General features: G+C 39.3%; 1 protein-coding gene across 4 annotated transcripts in view; it reads right to left on the reverse strand.

Moving 5' to 3' along the window:
- Positions 1-599: 599 nt before the first annotated feature.
- Positions 600-21,596, reverse strand: part of clcn6 (chloride channel 6) — a 34,367-nt gene continuing 13,370 nt past the window's right edge. For 3 of the 4 annotated variants that reach the window (XM_040152096.1, XM_040152098.1, XM_040152097.1), the window contains exons 12-24: positions 20,199-20,312; positions 18,271-18,437; positions 17,962-18,073; positions 17,585-17,714; positions 16,008-16,161; positions 14,327-14,483; positions 14,052-14,158; positions 12,632-12,818; positions 6,722-6,882; positions 5,897-6,053; positions 4,968-5,075; positions 4,710-4,835; positions 600-4,520 (exon numbers count right to left, since the gene is read on the reverse strand). In XM_040152096.1, coding sequence (XP_040008030.1) covers positions 4,440-4,520; positions 4,710-4,835; positions 4,968-5,075; positions 5,897-6,053; positions 6,722-6,882; positions 12,632-12,818; positions 14,052-14,158; positions 14,327-14,483; positions 16,008-16,161; positions 17,585-17,714; positions 17,962-18,073; positions 18,271-18,437; positions 20,199-20,312 — 1,761 coding nt within the window. In that variant the 3' untranslated portion in view covers positions 600-4,439. Of the gene's footprint in view, positions 4,521-4,709; positions 4,836-4,945; positions 5,076-5,896; positions 6,054-6,721; positions 6,883-12,631; positions 12,819-14,051; positions 14,159-14,326; positions 14,484-16,007; positions 16,162-17,584; positions 17,715-17,961; positions 18,074-18,270; positions 18,438-20,198; positions 20,313-21,596 lie in introns of those variants that run through there. The other variant, XM_040152100.1, reaches the window with a different exon arrangement.

A 21,596-nucleotide genomic window follows, 5' to 3' on the forward strand; every position in this document is an offset into this window, starting at 1 on the left:
ACACAGTACAATCTGTATATTCACAGGGTGGTGCAAGAGGAAAAGTTCATAGTCTGGAATTGTTTATACACTATAGGACATGAACATGCAAAAACATTATGATTCATCCTCTGGAGACCATGAATATCCTCAGTGAATTTTTTTGGGATATCTTGTAACATTAAGGACCCAATCATAACACTCTCTATTCAGACTTCTACTGACTTAACGGTTAATGAATCATTTACTGTTCTATGGTGCAGTAAATAATTTGTAAAGTCATTGCTTACAACCTATAAACTCTTCAAGGGGTGTACTTAATGACTTTATTAAAAGTTATTTAATCATTTACTAATGCTTTATCAGTTATAAATAATAAGAAAAAACATAAGGGTGCCACGTTGCGAAAAATCACCATGGCTGGTCTCCTCCAGCAGGACACTTGCTTTATCCTTTGATACCTCATTTGGATTTACAGACTATTTACCTTCTGGAGCATTTATTATCAGATTACCAACATCTATGCCTGCCCTATTACCACACAGAAAGGAGAAACATCAACCAATAGGATTTTTCATAACCCTGAAACCCAAATATCGTTCCTATTAATGGACTATAACTTGTCCGCATTAGTGACGCCATTAGTTACAATTCATAAACCTTTTTTAAATATGTGCCAGCAGTTTCAAAAAAATTTAACACACCTAAGTAGTCAGGCTTGTTGCCTGCACCTTGGTACCAGAGTAACTATACAATCTTAAATCTACCAAACTCACCAAAGTGTCAAAATTTCCTATCTATCTATCTATCTAAAACTTCAGTTTTGTTTCCCAGAATTGTGCCCTGTGGGTACCCAATTTACAAAAATACTTAACAGTATATGTAGAGTAAATGTCCAGATGTTCCTCCCTTGTTCCCCACATTCTTGTCTTTTTCCACTGTACCTAAATTTAAGTATCTGTTGGAAATGGTAAGTATTTTATAGGTACCTGATTCATACAGTGAAATTACACTGTAATTTTGGGTTGTACTGTAAAGACACTCTGGACTTTGGACCAATCATCATCATTTTGTGTCATCACTGACAGGTATAACAACAGTAATTTTCACACCTAAAAAAAATTTAGTTTCTGAGTACTACATAGTGGATAAATTTACACACACATAATTCAGACATCAAAATAAAATGAATGCCAGTAAATATAGTGCATATAGTAAATAGGGTTTTATTTCAGATACAGTCTGTTAGGCTGTACTTATACAGTAGCTCTAAGCACAGTGGTGCTTGGAGCTATATGCTAGCATTAGCACGCTAACATGTTCACAATGAAAATAAAATGCTGATGGTATAATGCTCACCATCTTAGTTAAGCATTTTAGCATGCTAACATTTGCTAATTAGCATTGAACACAAAGTACAGCTGAGGCTGCTGGGAACGTCATTAGTTCTGCAGGTATTTAGTCATGAACCAAAGTAGTCAACAAATTAACATTTTGACCTGATGAAATGTGGTGGACCGACAGATTGAGCATGCCAGCTCTAATCATACCGCTAGTATGATTAAAAATCAAACTTTTCTTTTGACAGACATTTTACAATATTTGCCACATTGCATGTCACTGCCAATTCAACTACACAAAGAGAAAAAAAACACCCTTGTTAAGAATACCTACATAAATTTTTGATTTCTGGTGCTATCTCATCATCACTTACAAGTTTTGTTTTTTTTCTGCAGCTCCTCCATTTTCCTTGTGCATTGCACTGTGGGAAAATATTGTTCATCACCAGCATATATTGAAATCATCTGTAGTATGCTTACCGTCCAGTTTCAGTATACTTCAAATAGTCACTTTTTCACCATGACCACTTTTGCTGCACCTAACAATTATCACTATTTATTAAACTGCTTATTATTTTCTTGATTTATAGGTTCACACATCATTTAATCGCCGAACCCTCTTAGCTCTAGTGACTACATTTCATACATTAATTAGTCTGGAATTAGTATGTATAGCCTCATTTATGTCGTTTGTACAAAAAGACATGCAGACATATTTGTATATATTATATGTATGTTTGACAAAACAGAAGGACCTTCGTTTGAACAATAATAAAGGCACAAGGAAGAGTTCTCTCTGCTTTTTTGTTCCATGGCTGCAGCTTTTTTTGCCATGTGCCAGTTCTCTACATTTGTAGAAACTACAAATTCCTAAACAAGGAGAGGGCATGGTCTAAATCCTCATATAAGTCATATGACACGAAAAGTATTTGGCAAACAGTCCGTCAGGTCTAGCTTCACGGTAGGACATACTATACACTGTTCCTCTTAATATCATATTCTACACAACACCTGCCATGCCATATGTAGTATTTAAAATGGGTAAAATAAAAATAATTGTAAAATAACAAGTGAGCAAAGCTTAGACTATAAACAATAATATTATCCAGGACAACCTTGGTCCATTTTGAAATGCAACTGCATGACACTGAATCACAGCACAGGCAGCAAATCATAAAAATAAAATCGTATAAAAAAATAATCTCTTAAATAAAAATAAACTAGAGATAAGAAACATGTAAGGGATGTTTGATGTACATACTGTATATGTGCCATCATGGTTTCTAATAATCCATTAATGTGATATACAGTGGACTTTTACTCGCCTTTGCTCTGAGTCACATTTATATTCCCTTTTAGGAATAACAATGAAATGACATACTAGGGAAATGGACCAGAAAGATACTATATTGCTGAAAATCTAATAGCAGAGTACTAACATGAAATAGTTTACACATTAGTTTTACTAAAACAGGATTTTTGCAGTCTGCCTTTCAAAAATCCAGTCCTTTCAATTCCCTATTACATAACAAAACCTTGGTCAATATACAGTAATCGCAGACTGTCAAATACACTGGCACATTCTTACACTGAACTGACTGAATGACAGTGAAAATACTACTACATATCATAGGTGCAAAACAATCGTAATGTATTTACAGACTGCTGAAGTGGTTAGAAATGTTACTGTATGTTTAACTTGGTCTGCACTAAACTAGGACTACTGAAGTCTAGTTTAGTTGCAGGCCATGAGGGAATGTGAGCCTGCTTTTAGTGCATATATTCCAGTTACTTACACAGAAGATTAAAATGTACGGACAACAGTCAAAAATAAAAGTGCTACAGTGACAATAATGATAAAGCATCATCAAAAGATCAAAAGAAAGACTCTGAAGGTAGTAAGGAAACTGTCATATTTCATTTTGGTAGTTTGTTGTACCGCAGCCTTTAAACTGTTAGTAACACCATCAACGAGTCACTGGAGCCATTGCTTTTTCAAACAATCAGATTCAGGTTAATTCAAAGTAACATGTACTTGTCTTACTCTTAGATGCAGATGCAGCAAACAGCCTTACCTTTATCTAAGGTTTTTCCATCTGTAGTGTCAAAAATAAACTGTCTCTTCAAATTACTTTTCAGGTGATTCATGATGATAGTATCTGTGCAGCACAGCTTGCTACTTTTCTCCATTTTGTGTTAGCATAAAGAAAGCACATTAGCAAAGTTTACTAACAGGGGCATGCACTGTGTAAGATAGACAGAGCATTTCCTGTTTTTCTCATTGTCGGTTGAACAGATTACAGATTGAATATCTAATTTTTGAAGTATCTGTCCTCTCAATTTAATTGTCAGTGGACACAGAAGCTTTGGTGGGGGACCTGGGAGAAAAATGTGATGCAGAACTAAAGTTGAATGAATATGATATGAATATGATTCATGTTGGCACAATCAACAAACAACAGAGTGTGCTGCTGCTAGCAAGGGTATCTTGCTGACCTGATGGAGAAAAATCACTTTTATTAGTAGTTTCCCCAATTATGTTAACAATTGAGAAAAACGAAATTAGTTGATGTGATTATTACATTGAAGTCACCAAAATAACTGCATCAATTGCTAATGCTTCAAGCTTAATGCTTTCAGACTCTCTAGTGTTGTGTGTCACAACAGAGCGTCCTGTCCTTAGTACTGTCGCTCAGTCTGAATATAAAACAAGTGTTGTGAATTATCAGCCATCAATTTGGATCATTTGGTGGATATTTTATAACTTTTTAAATTTTTTCTATACGAATCAACATGGTGATGTCAAATATGGTTCTATTTCATCCACCATTTATTTGTTCAGTCCCACCATTGATGCCATCAGATCTGAAGTCAGGCTGGAGGAAGGCTGACAATTCCTCAACACTGAAAATGTAAGACTTGGGTGGAAAACAACTGAATGGTTTCAGTAACTGGAGAACTGTGTTCCCTACTGTACCATAGCAAATGTGTGCATGCTTGTGAATGTCCAGCATGTGTTTGGGAATCCCTACATGCTATTACGAATGAAAAGAGACAAAGGCTCAGGAACAGTCTGAACAGACTTTGGATTCGAAGGACAGTAGGACGTCCTGAGTCGGGTCAAACAGTGATGTAGTGCTGTCGCAGTTTGGCCACAAGGAACTCGTGGGTTAAATTATGTCTTGTGATTATTCCAACAATCTGAAAGAGATGGCAGATAATAAACAAGAGTCTGGTCAGACACAACATAAACTGCATGTTCAACTGAAACATGAAACAGAGATTTTACTTTTTTTTTTTCCTTGGTGTGTCATGACCAAAACACTGACTTAAAACTCTGTAGAAAGCTCATACTGGAGGCACTAAAACCTCTTTTCAATGACTACTTACTTCTCCAACAGCATTGACCACTGGTAAGTGTCGCAGGCCCATGGTCCTGAACAGGTTGAACACCTGGGATATGCGGGTGTTGGGTGACACTGTGTAGGGACATGGGTTCATGTAGGGGGTGACATCCTGGGAACACAGAGAACATAATTTTTCAGCTTTTATCAATTCAGAATTACTGTTTAAATATTGAAAAATATTTGTTGTTTCTAGTTCACTCTGAAAAGTACACTTCTTACTCAGTGTTTATATCAGTCATACCACTATCATGCGGGGGTTGAGCAGGGCAAGGTCCAAGTCATGGATGTCAGGATAACGTGGGTAATCTTCAGTCAGCTCTGCATAAGACAACCTGGGCTGAGTGGCACTCTGTGATGAAGGGTATGGAGAGACATTCAGTTGGATCAGACAGTATTGCAAAAAGTTTCAGTCACTTCAGATGTTTAGATTCTTATCCATCAGGGAGGCATCTTATTGTTCCCAAATTCATTCTGCAGCAGGACAGCGAGTCCAAACATACAGCCATAAGAAGAATAAGGAGTCCTGCAACAGATGGCATGGCCACACAGAGCCCTGCTCTCAGCATCATAGAGTCAGTCTGGTATTAAATGAAGAGACCTGCAGGCAGGTGTATCGAGGAGAACTGGTGGTGTTTTAAAGGGTGGTCACAGCAAACCCTGATCTGATTTAATTGGTTTCTGTTTACTGCACTTTGGATGAAGTTCACTGAGAATAAAAAACTGTTCATTGCTTTATTTTTAAAAGCAATTCACTTTACTTTTAGTGCCTAAAACTATTGCATAGTACTGTAGATAAAATAGAAATTACTCATATATATATATGTGTGTGTGTGTGTGTGTGTGTGTGTGTGTGTGTGTGTGTGTGTGTGTGTGTGTGTGTGTGTGTGTGTGTGTGTGTGTGTGTGTGTTTGCATTACTTATGTCTTACTTATGGGGACATAAATCTGTTTACACAGTCACATTGCGGGGACGCAACTTCCTTTTGGGGACAAAAAGCAAGTCTCCATAATATAAGTGATTAAATGTTAGGGTGAAGACTTGATTTAAGACCAGAGTAAGGGCTAGGGTTAGGCAAGCGGTGGTTATGATTAGGGTTAGGGCAAGTCTCCAGGAAATTATGTAGTGTCCTGTGTAGGTTTGTGTTTGGGCGTATGTGTGTGTGTGACTGACTGATTGGTTCTCAGCATAGCAGACCCCTCTGATGAGCAGGTTGACCAGCTGAGAGCGCAGGATTAGGCCGTGGAAGGTGAGTGGTCTGAAGCGCTCCTCCATGGTCCACTCCTCACTGGGAGACTGATCTGGGTACAGGTTGGGGTAGGGAGCATGCCTGCATGTGAACAACAAGAGTACAATAAGAGGAGGGCTGTTTTAGTACTATGACACTGACGGAAACTGGATTTTCCAAGCAGTCCCTCATGTTAGAAAGTTCTGATCTAACAACAATGGTCATATTCAGCTTGATAAAATATTAACTTCTATGATATAATTTATTAAACTTAGTATATCAGTATATTATACTTTTTAAACTTTAGATTATTGTACTATTGCTATGGCATGGATGATTCAAAAGGCCTAAATTAAAACGAATCAAACAAAGAAATAAAGTAAAATACAATGCAGAGGCATGGAAAATGAATATCACAATGAAAAACGATTTGCTCAGTTATCAAAGACAAAAAGCTAAATAATTGTTCTTTTAACAAATGTTTTCATTTATTACTCAGTGGTAAATGCAAACATAAAAAGGAAATACATGTAACAACATGTACTGTTAGTTCTTGTTTGATTTGTCTTTAGTTAGGTATTTTAAATCTTGTACTCTTTAACAATAGGACAATAATCTAAAGTACAGAATTTCACTTTTCATTTCAGTGTGATCTTAGCAAAGCATTTTATCAGATCTGGTTTTAAGTTGGACCAGTACCTGAACAGGTAGGACACTGACTTTCCATGTGTCTAGTACTGTATACTGGTGTACCTGTTTGTCTGTCCTACCTCCTCTCTAACATTTGCTGCAGAAGGTCCTCTCCCTCCTCTGCAGGCTCTACCCCTGCATTCTGTTCGTCACAAACATTCCTCAGCTCACTGGATGGGTATGACTTCATGGACTGGCAGCGCCGCCGCTGTTCCCCCGCACGGGACACAACACTGGATTTCTACATTAAACATTGAAGTGTAACTTTACACTGATAAATCAACTTGCTGTGGTGGTGCAAACAGATCCATTCTAACACCTGAAAAACCAGACCACTGACATTATCAATAAAATCTTAAATTAAAATCAGCACATTAACTAAACTAAACACCCTAAGAAACAATCACTTTGGTGCTTCATCATCTGCTAGGACACATAAAAATAGAAAGCCACTGTATAAAAATACAGTGGGCCTTTCTAGCAAATCCTTTGGAATTAGCTGGTTTTCTGCATTAACTGGTCATAAAATTTGACCTGATCTTTATCTAAGTCACAAGTACAGATAAACACAATGTGCTTAAACTGATAACACGCAAACAGTTCTAATCTTTTGGTATGTTTTAGGTGGATTTTCTTTGTTTGAAGTCATTCTGTAGTAGATTTAATTCAATGTTCAGGGTCACTGTCCTGCTGCATCACCCGACATCTACTGAGCTTGAGCTGGTGGACAGCCACCCTGACATTATCCTTTAACACACCTTGATAAACATGGGAATTAATTTTCCCCTCAATGATGGTGAGCTATCCAGGCCCAGAGGCAGTAAAGCAGCTTCTAATCATGATGTTCCCTCTACCATACTTCACTGTTGGGATTATGTTTTCATGTTGGTATGCAGTGCCCTTTCTACGCCACATATGCTGCGTGTTCTTCCCAAACAATTCAACCTTAGTTCCATCATTCCACAAAACATATTCCCAGTAGCATTGTGGACTGCCAAGGTGCTCTTTGGCAAACTTCAGGTATGCTGTGATGTGTTTTTGGAGCACAGCAGCTTCCTCCAATATGTCCTACAGTGGACAACACACTCAATGATTTGTGTACGGTAGACTCATGAACAGAGATGTTAACCAGCTCCACTGATTCCCTTAAGCCTTTAGCTGTTGTTCTAGGCTTCATTGACCATTCTGTGTTGTGCCTTTGGAGTCATCTTAGCTGGGTGTCCACTTCTATGGAGAGTAGCCACAGACGTAATTCATCTCCATTTATAGACAAGTTCTTTAAATGTGGACAGATGAATATCTAAAGTCTTTGAGATAACTTTGTAACCCTTTCCAGCTTTATGCAGATCAACAGTTCTTGATGGTACAGCTAGGTCTATTTTTTGATCCAAGTATTTGGACAGTAGCACAATTTTTGGAATTTTGCCTCTGTGAACCACCATGACGGATTTGATATGAAGCCATCAAGATGTGATTGAAATGTAGAGTTTCAAAATATCTATCGCATTAACTGTTTAGGAATTACAGCCATTTTCATACAGTCCCACATTTTCAGAGGTTCAAAAGTAATTGGACAAACCAACATAATTATAAATACAGTGGCATGAAAATATTTGGGCACACCTGGTCAAAATTACTGTTACTGTGAATAGTTAAGTGTATAAGATGACCAGATTTCCAAAAGGCATAAAGTTGCATATGACACATTGCTTTAATATTTTAATTTTTCACAATTTCAAAATAACAAAAAAGGAAAAGGGCCCGAAACAAAAATTTGGGGACCCTGCATGGTCAGTACTTAGTAACACCCCCTTTGGCAAGTATTAAACCTTGTAAACACTTTTTGTAGTAGCTAAGAGTCTTTCTGTTCTTGTTTGGGGGATTTACACTCATTCTTCCTTGTGGCTTCTAGTTCTATGAGATTCTTGGGCTGCCTTGCATGCACTGCTCTTTTGAGGTCTATCCACAGATTTTCGACGATGTTAACGTTGGGGGACATCAAGGGCCATGGAACACTTTCAGCTTGCACCTCTTGAGGTAGTCCATTAAGGAGTTTGAGATGTGGTTAGGGTCATTATCCTGTTGTAGAAGCCAACCTCCTTTCATCTTCAGCTTTTGTACAGCCAGTGTGACGATTGCTCCCAGAATTTGCTGGTATTTAATTGAATCCATTCTACCCTCTACCAGTGAAATGTTCCCTGTGCCACTGTCTGCAACACAAGCCCAAAGCATGATGGATCCACCTCATGGTAGACAGTTGGAGAGGTGTTCTTTTCAGTTGGAGAGGTGTTCTTCTCATGAAATTCTGCACCCTTTTTTCTCCAAACATACTTTTGCTCATTGCGGCCAAAACGTTCTATTTTAACTTCATCAGTCCACAGAACTTTATTCCAAAATGCATCACACATATTTAGATGTTCCTTTGCAAACTTCTGACACTGAATTTTGTGGTAAGGACATAGAAAGGATTTTTCTTCTAAGGACTCTTCCATGAAGGTCATATTTGAGCAGGTGAGTGCACCACCACTCCAGAGTCTGCTAAATCTTCCTGAAGGTCTTTTGTAGTAAAACAGGTAGTTTTGAAAACTACCTGAAAATGCTTTGCTATCTTCTTATAGCCTTCTCTTGCTTTGTGGGCATCAGTTATTTTAATTAGCAGAGTGCTAGGAAGCTGCTTAGAGGAGCCCATGGCTGCTGATTGTTGGGACAAGGTTTAAGGAGTAAGAGTATTTATAAGGCTTTGAAATTTGCATCACCTTCGTCATTCCTAACGATGACTGTGAACAAACCATAGGCCTAACAAGCTAATTAAGGTCTGAGACCTTGGTAAAAGTTATCTGAGAGCTCAAATCTCTTGGGGTGCCCAAACTTTTGTATGGCGCTCCTTTCCTTTTTTTCACTCTAAACTTGTTCAAAACAAAAATGATACACGAATCTTCTACTCATCTAACTATTCAAAGTAACAGAAACTTGACCAGGGGTAACCAACCTTTCTCATGCCACTGTAAAAAGATTATTGTTAATAACTGGATGAAAATCCTTTAAAGTCAATGACTGCCTGAAGTCCGGAGCCCATGGACATCACCAAACACAGAGTTTCCTCCGTTGAGATGCTTTGCCAGGACTTTACTGAAGCCGCCTTCAGTTGCTGCTTGTCTGTGGGTCTGCCCTCAGTTTTGTCTTCAGGAAGTCAAAAGCATGCTCAATTGGGTTGAGTTCAGGTGACTGAGTTGGCCTTCGAAGAATATTCCATTTCTTTGCCTTGAGAAGCTCTCTGGGTTGCTTTCGCAGTGTGTTTTGGGTCATTATCCATCTGCACTGTGAAGCCCCGTTGCAGCATTGGCTGAATCTGAGCAGACAATATAGCCCTATACACTTCATCAATAAACATCATCAATAAACACCAGTGACCCAGTTCCATTGGCAGCCATATATGTCCCTGCCATAACATTGCCTCTACCATGTTTGACGGATTATGTGGTATGCTTTGGATCATGACCTGTTCATTTCCTTCTCTATACTCTTCTCTTCCCATCATTCCGGTACAAGTTGTTCTTGGTTTCATCTGTCAAAAGAATCTTGTTACAGAACTGGGCAGTCTTTTTTTATTGTTTTCTGGCAAAGTCTAATCGGACCTTTCTGTTCTTGAATGTGGTTTGCACCTTGTGGTAGACGATCTGTATTTACCACCGTGAAGGTGTCTCTTGACTGTAAACTTTGACAATGATACGCCTACCTCCTCAAGAGTGTTCTTGACCTGGCTAGATGTTGTGATGGGGTTTTTTTCTTCACCAAGGAGAGAATTCTGCAATCCTCCACTAGTTGTCTTCCGTGGCCTTTCAGGTCTTTTGGTGTTGCTGAGCCCTCCAGTTCATTCCTTCTTTTTAAGAATGCACCAAATTTTTGATTTGGCCATTTCTAAAGTTTCTGCCATCTGTCTGAAAGGTTTGTTTTCTTTTTTCAGCCTAATGATGGCCTCCTTCATCTTCATAAAAACCGCTTTGGACCGGATATTCAGAATTCCCATGAAAAGCTACCAAATGCAAATTCAACACTTGGACTCAACTCCAGACCGTTTTATAAGCTTCATTTGTCATAAAATAATGAGGGAATAAGCCACACCTGGCCACGAAACTGATTGACAGTTAATTGTCCAATTACTTTTGAGCCACTGAAAATGAGGGATTATGCATAAAAATGGCTATAATTCCTAAACGATTGTGATATTTATGTTAAACCCCTTGAATTAAAGCTGAAACTCTACACTTCAATCAAATCTTGATGGTTTTGTTTCAAATCCATTGTGGTTGTGTACAGAGGCAAAATTGTGCCATTGTGTACACATTAAAATTGTGTCACTGTCCAATTACGTGCGTACCTAACCGTAAGTCTTCTGAGACCTTTTTTGTAAGGCATGGTTCACATCTGTAGATCTGTCTTGGGAATATATAACTCAAAATGAGTTGAGTGTTTTTTACTAGTCAATGTAGCTCTAACCCATACTTCCAATCTGGTTTCATAACTGTATAATTGTGACTTAGATGAAGATTTGAGCATATCTTCAGACAAACAAATGCAGATAATTCCAAAGGGTTCACTTTTTTCTTGCCACAGTATTCTGTGAGAAATGCAAAAGGCTGTTTTTATTATGCACTCAAAAGGTGCTTTGGCCAAACAGAGAATATTTTTTCTCATGGATTTATGACAATCTGGGTTAATGCAACCTGAGATATTAAACCGTAAGTCTGACTTTATTCTATATTTTTCTTATTCTCAACAAATTCCATGAAAAGAGCCTAACCATCAATGTTTTAGTCTGCCTCTCACCACTTCCTGACTTCCCTACTCTGTCTGTGGCTCTCAGCTCCAAACCAACTGGTTCCTACTGAAGACATTAATGTTTAAAAACACCTCAAAAATATATAGATTTATTTTTAAAAGGGCTCAGTAATTTCCTAAAACAGCTTCTCACTGTAGATTTTATAAAAGGTTACTCAAACAGGATGAAATAATGCATTTATTTTGCATTTTCACTGGCGGACTAATCCACATTTGGTGACTCTATCTTATTTCTGGCAGCAGGACGGTGTGTGTGGGAATCAAAATAAACTACAGTGTGTGTTTTCATGGTGATGAAGGAACATTTCACCCAGTGCTACAGTGTTTTTAATAGTTTTTTGACAACCATGGAGCTCTATGGTACAGAGGAATATGATATATCAGGCTGTGATACACACACAGTACTTGTAAGAAGGATATAGTCATTGTTGGTTTTGAGATTTGTTGACTTTAAAAAAAAGTACTGAATATCACCTGACTTCTCATTTAAAGTACACCAAACACCAAAACCTAAGAGAGCTGGCAAATTTCTATGAATTGGCAGATTAATGTGCCGCTCCTTATTGGTAAAGGCAGAAATAAAATTGGCCTTTGTTAGTTACACTTTAGAACTGTATTGAAATGCAGGGATGCTTGTTGTGGTTAGGACATGCTCAACTGAAGAGAGGACAGAGGCAGGTTTTTTTTCTGTAGAAGAGAGAGAACTGGGGTTTTCATACTTGGTATACTGGTGCTAATACTACACACAGGCCTCTACCTCCATCTACTGGCTGGTCACCTCTGAATAAAAACTCTACATATAAGTCTTAGTATGTTTTTGCAAAAAAGGAAAAAGCAAAGAGGAAAAAAAGTCACAAGAAAGAGGGAATTGGAAGGCAAGGAGAAAAGGATTGGACAGAATTTAGAAATAAAATTTGATAATGTCTAGACATAATGTACAAAAGCAAAATTTGTATTTTTATGCTTTAGCAGCACAGTGTACATCATTGGCAGGGTGGCAGTATCTGTGAGAGAGATGTTTCAAATCCACAACATCACTCCTGTTTACTTAAATGTCCTTGGGCAAGACACTGAACCCCTCTTCTCTTTCTCCAACTCTGGATATGATGCTGGGCTTTAACAGCTAAAATTGTTAATTGTACAGGACATACCTTGAAGCGGATGTTGTTGCTAACCAAGATGTTGCCCTTCATGAAGTCCCGCTCATTCTGTCGGTTTTCAGTGACCACAGGAAAGGCGTGGTAGACAGTGGTGCGCAGGATGCTGACTAGAGACTGGACACGGGTGTGGGGGTAAACGTAGGTCAAGTTGGGCTCCATGATATCACTGGCTGTCAGCCTTGGAAAGACGACAGAAATAATACGCTCAGATGAAGTGAAGACACAGTGAAGAAGGATGAGCAGTGATGTCAGAAAACACCCAGAATGGGTGTATGGTAGCTCATATCCACTGTAAAACTTAGAGAGAGGTCAGAACTCCCAAGAGTGAAAAATAACTTGCAAACATAAAGACTGACAAACTAGGAATGAAATGACTGCCTGTTTAATCCTTCAGTGGGCTGCATAAACTTGCAGTTATAGCATATCTATCCAGTTTATGATCCATAAATAAGTAAATATAGATAACAACGTCCTTGTTTGTGGGAGCACACTATAACATTCATAAACAGTCGAGATTCTAGTCTGTCACATCATCTAGATCATCAGAGCCTCATGGCTACCTGTATTGTAAGTAAAAATGTGCTTGTTCTGTCAGACTTGGTAAAAAGAGGAGGACGTGTGGTCCTCGTCCCTGGTAACCTGGAGCTTTTAGATTGAGACACCAAGAGAGGATGGACAGGGACGGATGGTCCTGAGGAGTCATTAATGGTGAGAGAAGGTTTAATTGACCTTGAAATGATTTCAGTGAGTCAGTCTCCAACACTCCAGCAGTCTGGGTGCTGGTTAAACAAAATTGAACCAGAGGATCTGCTGTGCATAACGGTGGTTTGACAGTGACGTGATCACTCCAATTAGATACTACAGATGGAATAGATACCTGCTGCCTTCAGACGGCTGTAAAGAGAGTCACCAGAGAAAAAAGAGGAGCCTTCAGTATGAACCGCTTGCTGTTGTGGATGACTTGCTGGTAAGAATCACTCATTAATCTTTACTCTATCTATCTGGCATTAATGCTATCATGAGAATGAAAGTTTATTTTTTCTGTGTTATCAGCTGGTTGAAGAATGTAGCATGAAACAGACCAGCAAAACATGAATAAAGGGGTATGTGTGATTTTAGAGGGGTTTTTATGGGTGTACCTTCAGCAAATAAAGTGACCAAAATATTATAGAAATCAGGTTTCACTGTGCATGCTGCACTGTTAACCTCTTCTGAGCAGGCTAGCTTTGGACCACATGAAACGCATTCATTCTTGGCACCAAGATAGCAGTGTGCTGTTGGACAAACCCATTAATGTATGCAAAATACCAAACTGGTACAGGCAAGGAACAAAAATCAGTGTGCCTCAGGAAAACACAAGCCGGCACAGAAATAGAGACCTTACTCTTGTTTGTTAAACAGCAAATCTTACTTGTCCATCTCAACCTCAGTTTCCCACTCCAGCAGTGGCACTCCTCTTAGCTGGATGTGGATATCATAGATGCCCTTGTTGAAGAAATCTCCAGTCCACTTGGCAACCTGATAATCAACACAAAACCATTTACCACATGAACCCAAAAGGAAATACATCACTGTATTATACACACTACTGAATTTATCAATACATCTATTAATTTCTCAAAACTGATGTAAGACAAACATTGGCTGATAGTAGAAAATTCTGAAATACATAGCATGACAGCATACCATTAGAGTGATCATGATGGGCAGCCCGTATGTGATTTCATTGGTGGATTCAATGAGGATGACAGTCAGACTGATGGTCATTCTGACCACTCCTCCGAGGAAGGCGGCGGCTCCAATGAGAGCAAAGGTCCCTGAGTAGATGTCCATTCCTAGTTTCCTACCAGAGGAAAGACAAACAGTTAGAACAGTATCACTCCATTCAGTGGAAAATCAATGTGTGATGAGAGAAGGGTGAGGTGAGAAATTGCAGTGGGGGGGGGGCTATATGGGGAGAATAAGTTTGTTGAAGTGCATAAAGACTTGAGTCAATAGGCTTTTTCCCACAGTTACAGCTCAAAGCCTAGTTGTGACAGCAGAGGAAGTGAAAGAAATAAAATAAAAGGAGAAAGTCATCCAGTCAGCAGATTCCACTAGATGACCTGTAGACCTGCACAACTAGTAGCCATGTTACCAGGCTCAGACCCATTATAGGTTTGTTCACTGCATTTGGGGTTTTCATTGCTTCTCTCATTTTTCAAATATTCCCATTAACTTTAGTGGTAGTTTTTTGGGAAATTTGCTTATTCACTTTCTTAATGTCTGTATTTATCATGTCTGTGTGCTCAGTACAGAGCTGGGGTAGGAGGTGGTTAGACTAGCTTAGCAAAAAGGTTGGAATTAGGGATACATAGCTAGCCTCGCTCTGTCCAGAGTTCCAAAAAATATCGACCAACGTCCCTGTAAGCATATTTCCAAAATTTTGAACTATTCCTTTAAACAGCCTTGTACATCAAATGAAACAGTTTTTCCATCACATTGTTTGAATTCTATAAAATGTGTCTGTTATGTTCAAGCACTTTATTGAAGAATTACATTTTTGGCTAACTGGGGCAGAAGAACTCCATCACAAGCTAAAAACACAATTCTGTATTTAACATGTCAGCTAACGCACATCCAGCAGTTACAGAGAACCTGATGATTCATGTGGAGTGGTGTTTGTGTCCACCTGATGAATCTGAGTCCAGTATTTCTTCTCTTTTAACTTCATTTTTGGTCTCTACCAACTCCTGAAGGAAATATCTGGCTCTTTAGCTGCTAAATGCTCCACTATGTTCACCAGCTGGTCTCTAACTGTGTCTGTCTGCTGTTTGATGCTGAGCAGGTAGTAGACAGTGGCTTTATCAGAACTTTGTCACTGAAAACAACTACCTGCTGCTGTTTGGAACAAAGCTGATTTGAGTGCTGAGTAAATGTGCCAGAAAACTAAAACATGCACTAAAGAGGCTAAAAAGCTTTGCAGAGCTATATAGCTGGGTAATAATTCTGTCACCGTGAGCAAACTCAGAATACACAAAGATTTGATCCAATGTTGACATAAAATATATTGTAGTGTACGCGTCAAGATGCAAGATAATGTTTTTAAGGCTGCCACACTACATGCCTTCTGTATCATTTCTATGCTTATTTTCCTTTGCATTAGTATGTAATGTATGGTATCTTTACAGACTCGAATCATGACAAAATTTGTGAAGTTCTATTGATAAACAACGTTTGTTGTTATTTTTAAAGTGCTGTAAATCCCACTGTGGCCCTGATCAAATATTTCATGATTTTTTAAGAACTCTATTACACGATTTTATTAATCAGGCAAAGGATCAGGCTAATCTTGGTCATTAGAACATTAGGAGAATATTGTTCTTACACTTTGAGGATGTTGGCAACCAGACGTCCAAAAGCTGCCCCACAGAGCAATGTGGGGACAAAGAGACCGCTGGGTACAGACACACCATAGGTCCAACAGGCCAACAGGAAGTACAGCAGGAAGAACACTGTCAGAGTCACAGGGCTGAAGGTACCTGACGGAAAGGGGAGGAAATTACCACACAGTGAAAAATATAGGAAGCCAGGAACATTTGTCATTTTAGAACAGCCTAATGCTGCTTTCTACTGCCTTTTTAGAGCGTAGATTCAGAGAGAGCACTAGGACAGATGGCAGCATTGGCCCATGGAAAGCTCAGTAATGTTGCATTTAAAATTATTTATTAAAATAATTAAATTTATATTAACTATCAAATAAATACAAGATTGAAACATCATCAGCTTAGGTCAGTACTTTTTAATACTGGAGAACATGTTTGATGTGCATACCAATTTTGTGTCATTCAGGGTCTGCATCGGTGAGAGTATTTTTCAAAATATGACACCTGTTCAAAGATCAAAGTCATGTAGATACTAACAGAATACAATATTATTATTATATATTAGTTAGGTTTTTGACGATCAGATTCCCCAGAATATTTCTCTCTTGGTTGAAAGAGAGGAGATGCAAAATTGGGTTCTGCAATTTCATGAAGTATGCACTTTTACATCCCACTACTGGGACTATTGTCCCAGATAGAGTATTTATTGCGAGAAATGGGCTTGGGCTATACCACTAGATGAATCGATTTTCTACCACTTATCTGGGGCTGGGTCAGTGTGGCAGCAAGGTAGTCCCTCTCCCCAGCAACGTTTTCCAGCTCTGCATGAGGGATAACAAAGTGTTCCCAGACCAGATGAGATATATAATCTCTCGGGTGTGTTGTGGGTCTACCCTGGGGCCTCATACCAGTTGGACACACCCACAAATCCTCCACTGGAAGGTGGAAGGAGGAATCCTGATCAGATGCCACCACCTCAACTGGTTTCTTTCAATGAGAATGAGCAGCAACTCTACTTTGAGCTCCCCCTGGATGTCCAAGCTACTTACCCTATATATATCTAAGACTCAGTCCACCCACCATATGGGAAAAAACTCATTTCAGCTTCTCATGTCTGGGATATAATTTTTTTGGTCCCTACCGAAAGCTCATGACCACAGGTGAGGGTTGGAACGTAGATTAACTGGTAAATCGAGAGCTTTGCCTCCTGGCTCAGCTCCCTCTTCACAACAAAAATGCAGTACAATGCCTGCATTACTACTGACGCTGCACTGATCTTCCTGTTGATATCGCCCTGCATTTTACTGTCACTCGTGAACAAGAACCTGAGTTACTTAAACTCATTCACTTGAGAAAGAGTGAAATCCAATATTTTCTAGCAGAGAACCAGCAAATCCCAGCAAAAACAAAAGAATTCCAAAACCATTGGTGCTTGGACACCCCCGTAATAGAAATACAGACACAATTTTTTAAAAATTAATAAATGAAAAGTAAAGTATGTCTTTAGGTGTCAGGAATTTCAAAATTATATGATTCAGCTGACATAAAGCTCTTATGAATGTGTGTTCACTCATCTCACCATCCTGGTGGAAGAGCTGGTGGATGGCAGCCTCCTGTGGGTTGAAGAACAACGTGGCCATGTCATTGTAGGTCTTGTTGTTGCAGAAGAACTGGCGGATGGTCGAATTGATGTCCTCACTGCCAGACAGCTAAAAAAAACTTGCAACTTAATATAAGATAATAAATACATGATGCTCAATGTAGTGAGTCTGGTGAGAGGACTGGGTATTGAGTTGTGTAGCTTCAGTTATGCCTCAGTTTTTCAGAGTTCTGTCACATAAACACTTGACTGAATATTTAAATACTGATTCAGAAGAGTCGACTATACAGTATAAGAGTGTACCTTTGGTACTTCTGCTTAGTACTGTAACGATTGAGGAAAGAGCTGATACTTACTGTGGTGTTATGAGTTGTGGGGGAGGAAAGGTCACGACATTCGCCCAACAGCATGGAAGCTGCAAATATCACAACTGTTGTCACCATGGAAACCAGAAGACTCTCTAAAACTCTGGAAATGTGCAGAGATCAGATCAACTTCTGTAATTACATTCTTGAAAGGAAATTAGTGTCACATTTTCAAATATTTGCTTTCCAATGCACAACTGATAGTATAGACTATCTTTAGTTAATATCATTAACTGACAGATGTAATGTTCTGTATGAAGATGGACTTAACCTTCTGTGAACAGGTGATGTGGCAATCACCTGATAAACTTCGCCTTTGGGTGGATGTGTCTGATTCGATACTTGGCCAGGCACTTGTTCATGCAGTTGAAGAGTGCCCCCAGCAGGCCGCCCACCACCCCCATCAGGACAAAGAAGGCAAGGTCCACAGCTGTCCACAGGTGGCAGTTCTTATCTCCATCTGGACACTAATGAGCAAGGAGTTTTGCAGCAGGATTAAACTGATACATTACTGTGCTGATATGTTATAACATAATAATAACAATAATCATCAATATCATTATTATACATTTTATTTATAGAGCACTTTTCAAGATACTCAAACATTATTTACACAACATGTGTAAATGACAGATCCTAAAGAACTAAAAATACACTAAAAGGCACAAGGTTCCCTATATGTAGTGATAAATCTATTGGATTTGAATTGAATTAGATTTTGACACCATTCTTTAGCCCTAGCCTAACATACCTTTCAGTTGCCTTTCATTTCTACTCTCACCCACGCAAAGAGCAGATAATCTGCTACATAAACCAGCCTTATATCTACATTGTATCTGCTCATGTTAAACTACAGTGGCTTGGCCCCACTGGTTTGACAGGCAACTTCCTAGATGGTGTGAACAGGAGGTTGGCAAGAACAGAAACGAAGCCTGTGGGGATGAGTGTGGCAGTGGAGAAGATGGTGGGGTAGAAGGGGCGGAGGGTTTTTGTGGGTAAAGGAATAAGGAGCTTGACGTGAATACCTTTTGGGACAGGGAGTCAATGGTCGTATTTTAGGACAGGGGTGTTGTGGTCACAAGAGCAGCAGTGAGGGAGCATGCAAGCAGCATTCTGGATATAATAGCGCTCTATTACGGCTTTTGAAGGATGATCCATAGAATATTATTACAGTTGTCAAGTCTGGATGTGATGAAGGAATGGATCAAATTTTCAGCAGCAAAAAGGAGTGGGATGGGTGGAGGCAGGCTATGTTGTTCAAGTGGGAAAAGGCTGTTTTGAAAATGAGATTAGCATAGAATTTGAAAGAGAGGTTGCTGTGGAAAATTACTCCAAGGTGGAGGGGGGGACAGAGTGGAGCTATTGATGGTGAGGCAGAAGTTGTGAGTGGTTTTGGTGACGGATTTGGGACCATGATCATCACATCAGATTTATAACAGTTTAGTTTGTGGAGTTTGGTTTGCATCCATGATATAACTTCAGTGAGTCAGAGGAGGTCATTGGTAATTTTGAGGAGAGTTGTTTTTGTGCTGTGTTGCATGTGGAATCCAGATTGAAATTGTTAAAACTGATCATCATAGATGGGGTACGCTTTGAGTTAAAACGTAACAAAATATTCCTGTATTTTTAACAGGAAGGGAAGGTTACAGTTGGGTTGACAATAGCTTTTTATTTCATTAAAAAATGTGACTTTCTGTAATCAATAAAACATTTCATTGGATTATGATTATTTGTATAATGAATCTAAGAACATGAATACAAAACATGCACTTAAACATACAGACAGCTGGCAAATTACTGGAAAAACCAACGTTAAGTGTTTTAGTAGGGTGTTGGGCCACCGTGTGCTGCCAGAACAGCTCCAGTGCGCCTTGGCATTGATTCTACAAGTCTCTGGAACTCTACTGGAGGGATGGAACACTATTGTTCCAAATGATATTCCCTCATTTGGTGTGATGGTGGTGTGGTGGAGAGCACTGTCTAACACGTCGGTCCAAGTTCTCCCATAGGTGTTCAACTGGGTTGAGATTTGGTGACTGTAAAGGCCATAGCATATGATTCACACAATTTTCATACCCATGAAACCATTCAGTGACCCCTCCTGCCCTATGAATGGGGGCATTGTCATCCTGTTTTTCTACTCAGTTTTCAGGTTTTTCCTTTCATCTGTCACCCGTCTGTATATTTATACTAAATGGTGAGACAAGTTAAGTGATTTAATTTTTTACCTTGAACTCTCCAAAGTTGAGCAGACCAGGCAGCTGGAAGGAGCCCCACTTGTTGAAGTTGATCCCTGAACGGAAGAAGTTGAGGGTGAAAGTAGCTGACATAGAACAGAAGAGCTGAAACAGAAGATGGGACAGAAGAGCTGAGTAAAGGAAAATGGTTTATCATACTCAGTGGTTAGGACCTCATACTATATACATATAACTGTATAAAAAAAGCTCATTGACAGACTTAGGCAGAAGGGTTGATATTTAAGAGAAAACCCCTGGTTTGTTTTCTTCAAGTCTTAGTAATATCCACTGATGGTTGCTCACAGACCTTGATTCAATTTATTTCAATGTTATTTATATACCGCCAAATCATAACAGAAGTTATCTCAGGGCACTTTTCATATGGAGCAGGTCTAGATTGTACTCTTTATAGTTTGATGTCATTTGATGTGTCACAGGGCTCAATTCATGGACCTTAATCCTCTGGATCTTCTCTGCATACAGTACGTACAGTCCGGACAGTAAGTATTGCGACAGTTACACATTTTTTGTTCTCCAGGTTTGCCAAAATCAACAGTTTGGTACACTCCAAAAAAATCCAGATGCCCACAGGAAAACTAGAAAATGGCAAATGACCTGGTAGATCGAGGAGCACAAGTCTTGCAGATAGGAAGAAAATCCTTGGCATGTTGAAGAAAAACCCCTTTATGACAGCACAGCAAGTCAAGAATGCTCCTTGTCAACGATCAAGAGATGGCTTCTTAACAGTAACTGCAGAGGATTCATCACAAGATGCAAACCCCTGGTAAACCTCAAAAAGAGAAAGGCCGGGCTTAAGTTCAGAAAAACACACCAAAAGAAACAAGTAGAATTCTGGAACAAAAAGTTCCATAGTCTGATGAAAAAATGGACAGACGAAAGTATGAAGTAAAAAAAGGAGCAGCTCATGTCCCAAACCCACCACATCATCTGTCAAACATGGCGGTGTTTCTCTTATGGCTCGGGCATGTATGGCTCGAAGGGAACTGGCACCCTGGCATTATTGATGATTTCCCTGCTGATGGAAGCAACAGGATGAATGCAAAGGTTTACATGAGCATTCTCCCAAATGCATTAGAGCTCAGGGAAACTTTTCTAAACATACGGCCAAAAGCTTTTTGGGGTGGAGAGGTGGAATATCCTCGACTGGCTGAGTCAGTCACCTGATCTCAGTCCGACTGAGCTGCATTCCACTTGCTGAAGACCTGACTAAAAGCAGAGGGACCCTACAACAAGAAAGAGTTGAAGGTGGCTGCAGTGAAGCTCTGGGAGAGCATCATCAGGGAAGACACAAAGAGTCTGCTGATGTCTGTGGGTCAAAGACTACAGGCAGTCACTGACTGCAAAGGATTTGCCACTAAATATTACATA

The sequence above is a fragment of the Xiphias gladius genome, chromosome 18 (genome assembly GCF_016859285.1).
Source record: "Xiphias gladius isolate SHS-SW01 ecotype Sanya breed wild chromosome 18, ASM1685928v1, whole genome shotgun sequence".
NCBI lineage: Eukaryota > Metazoa > Chordata > Actinopteri > Istiophoriformes > Xiphiidae > Xiphias > Xiphias gladius.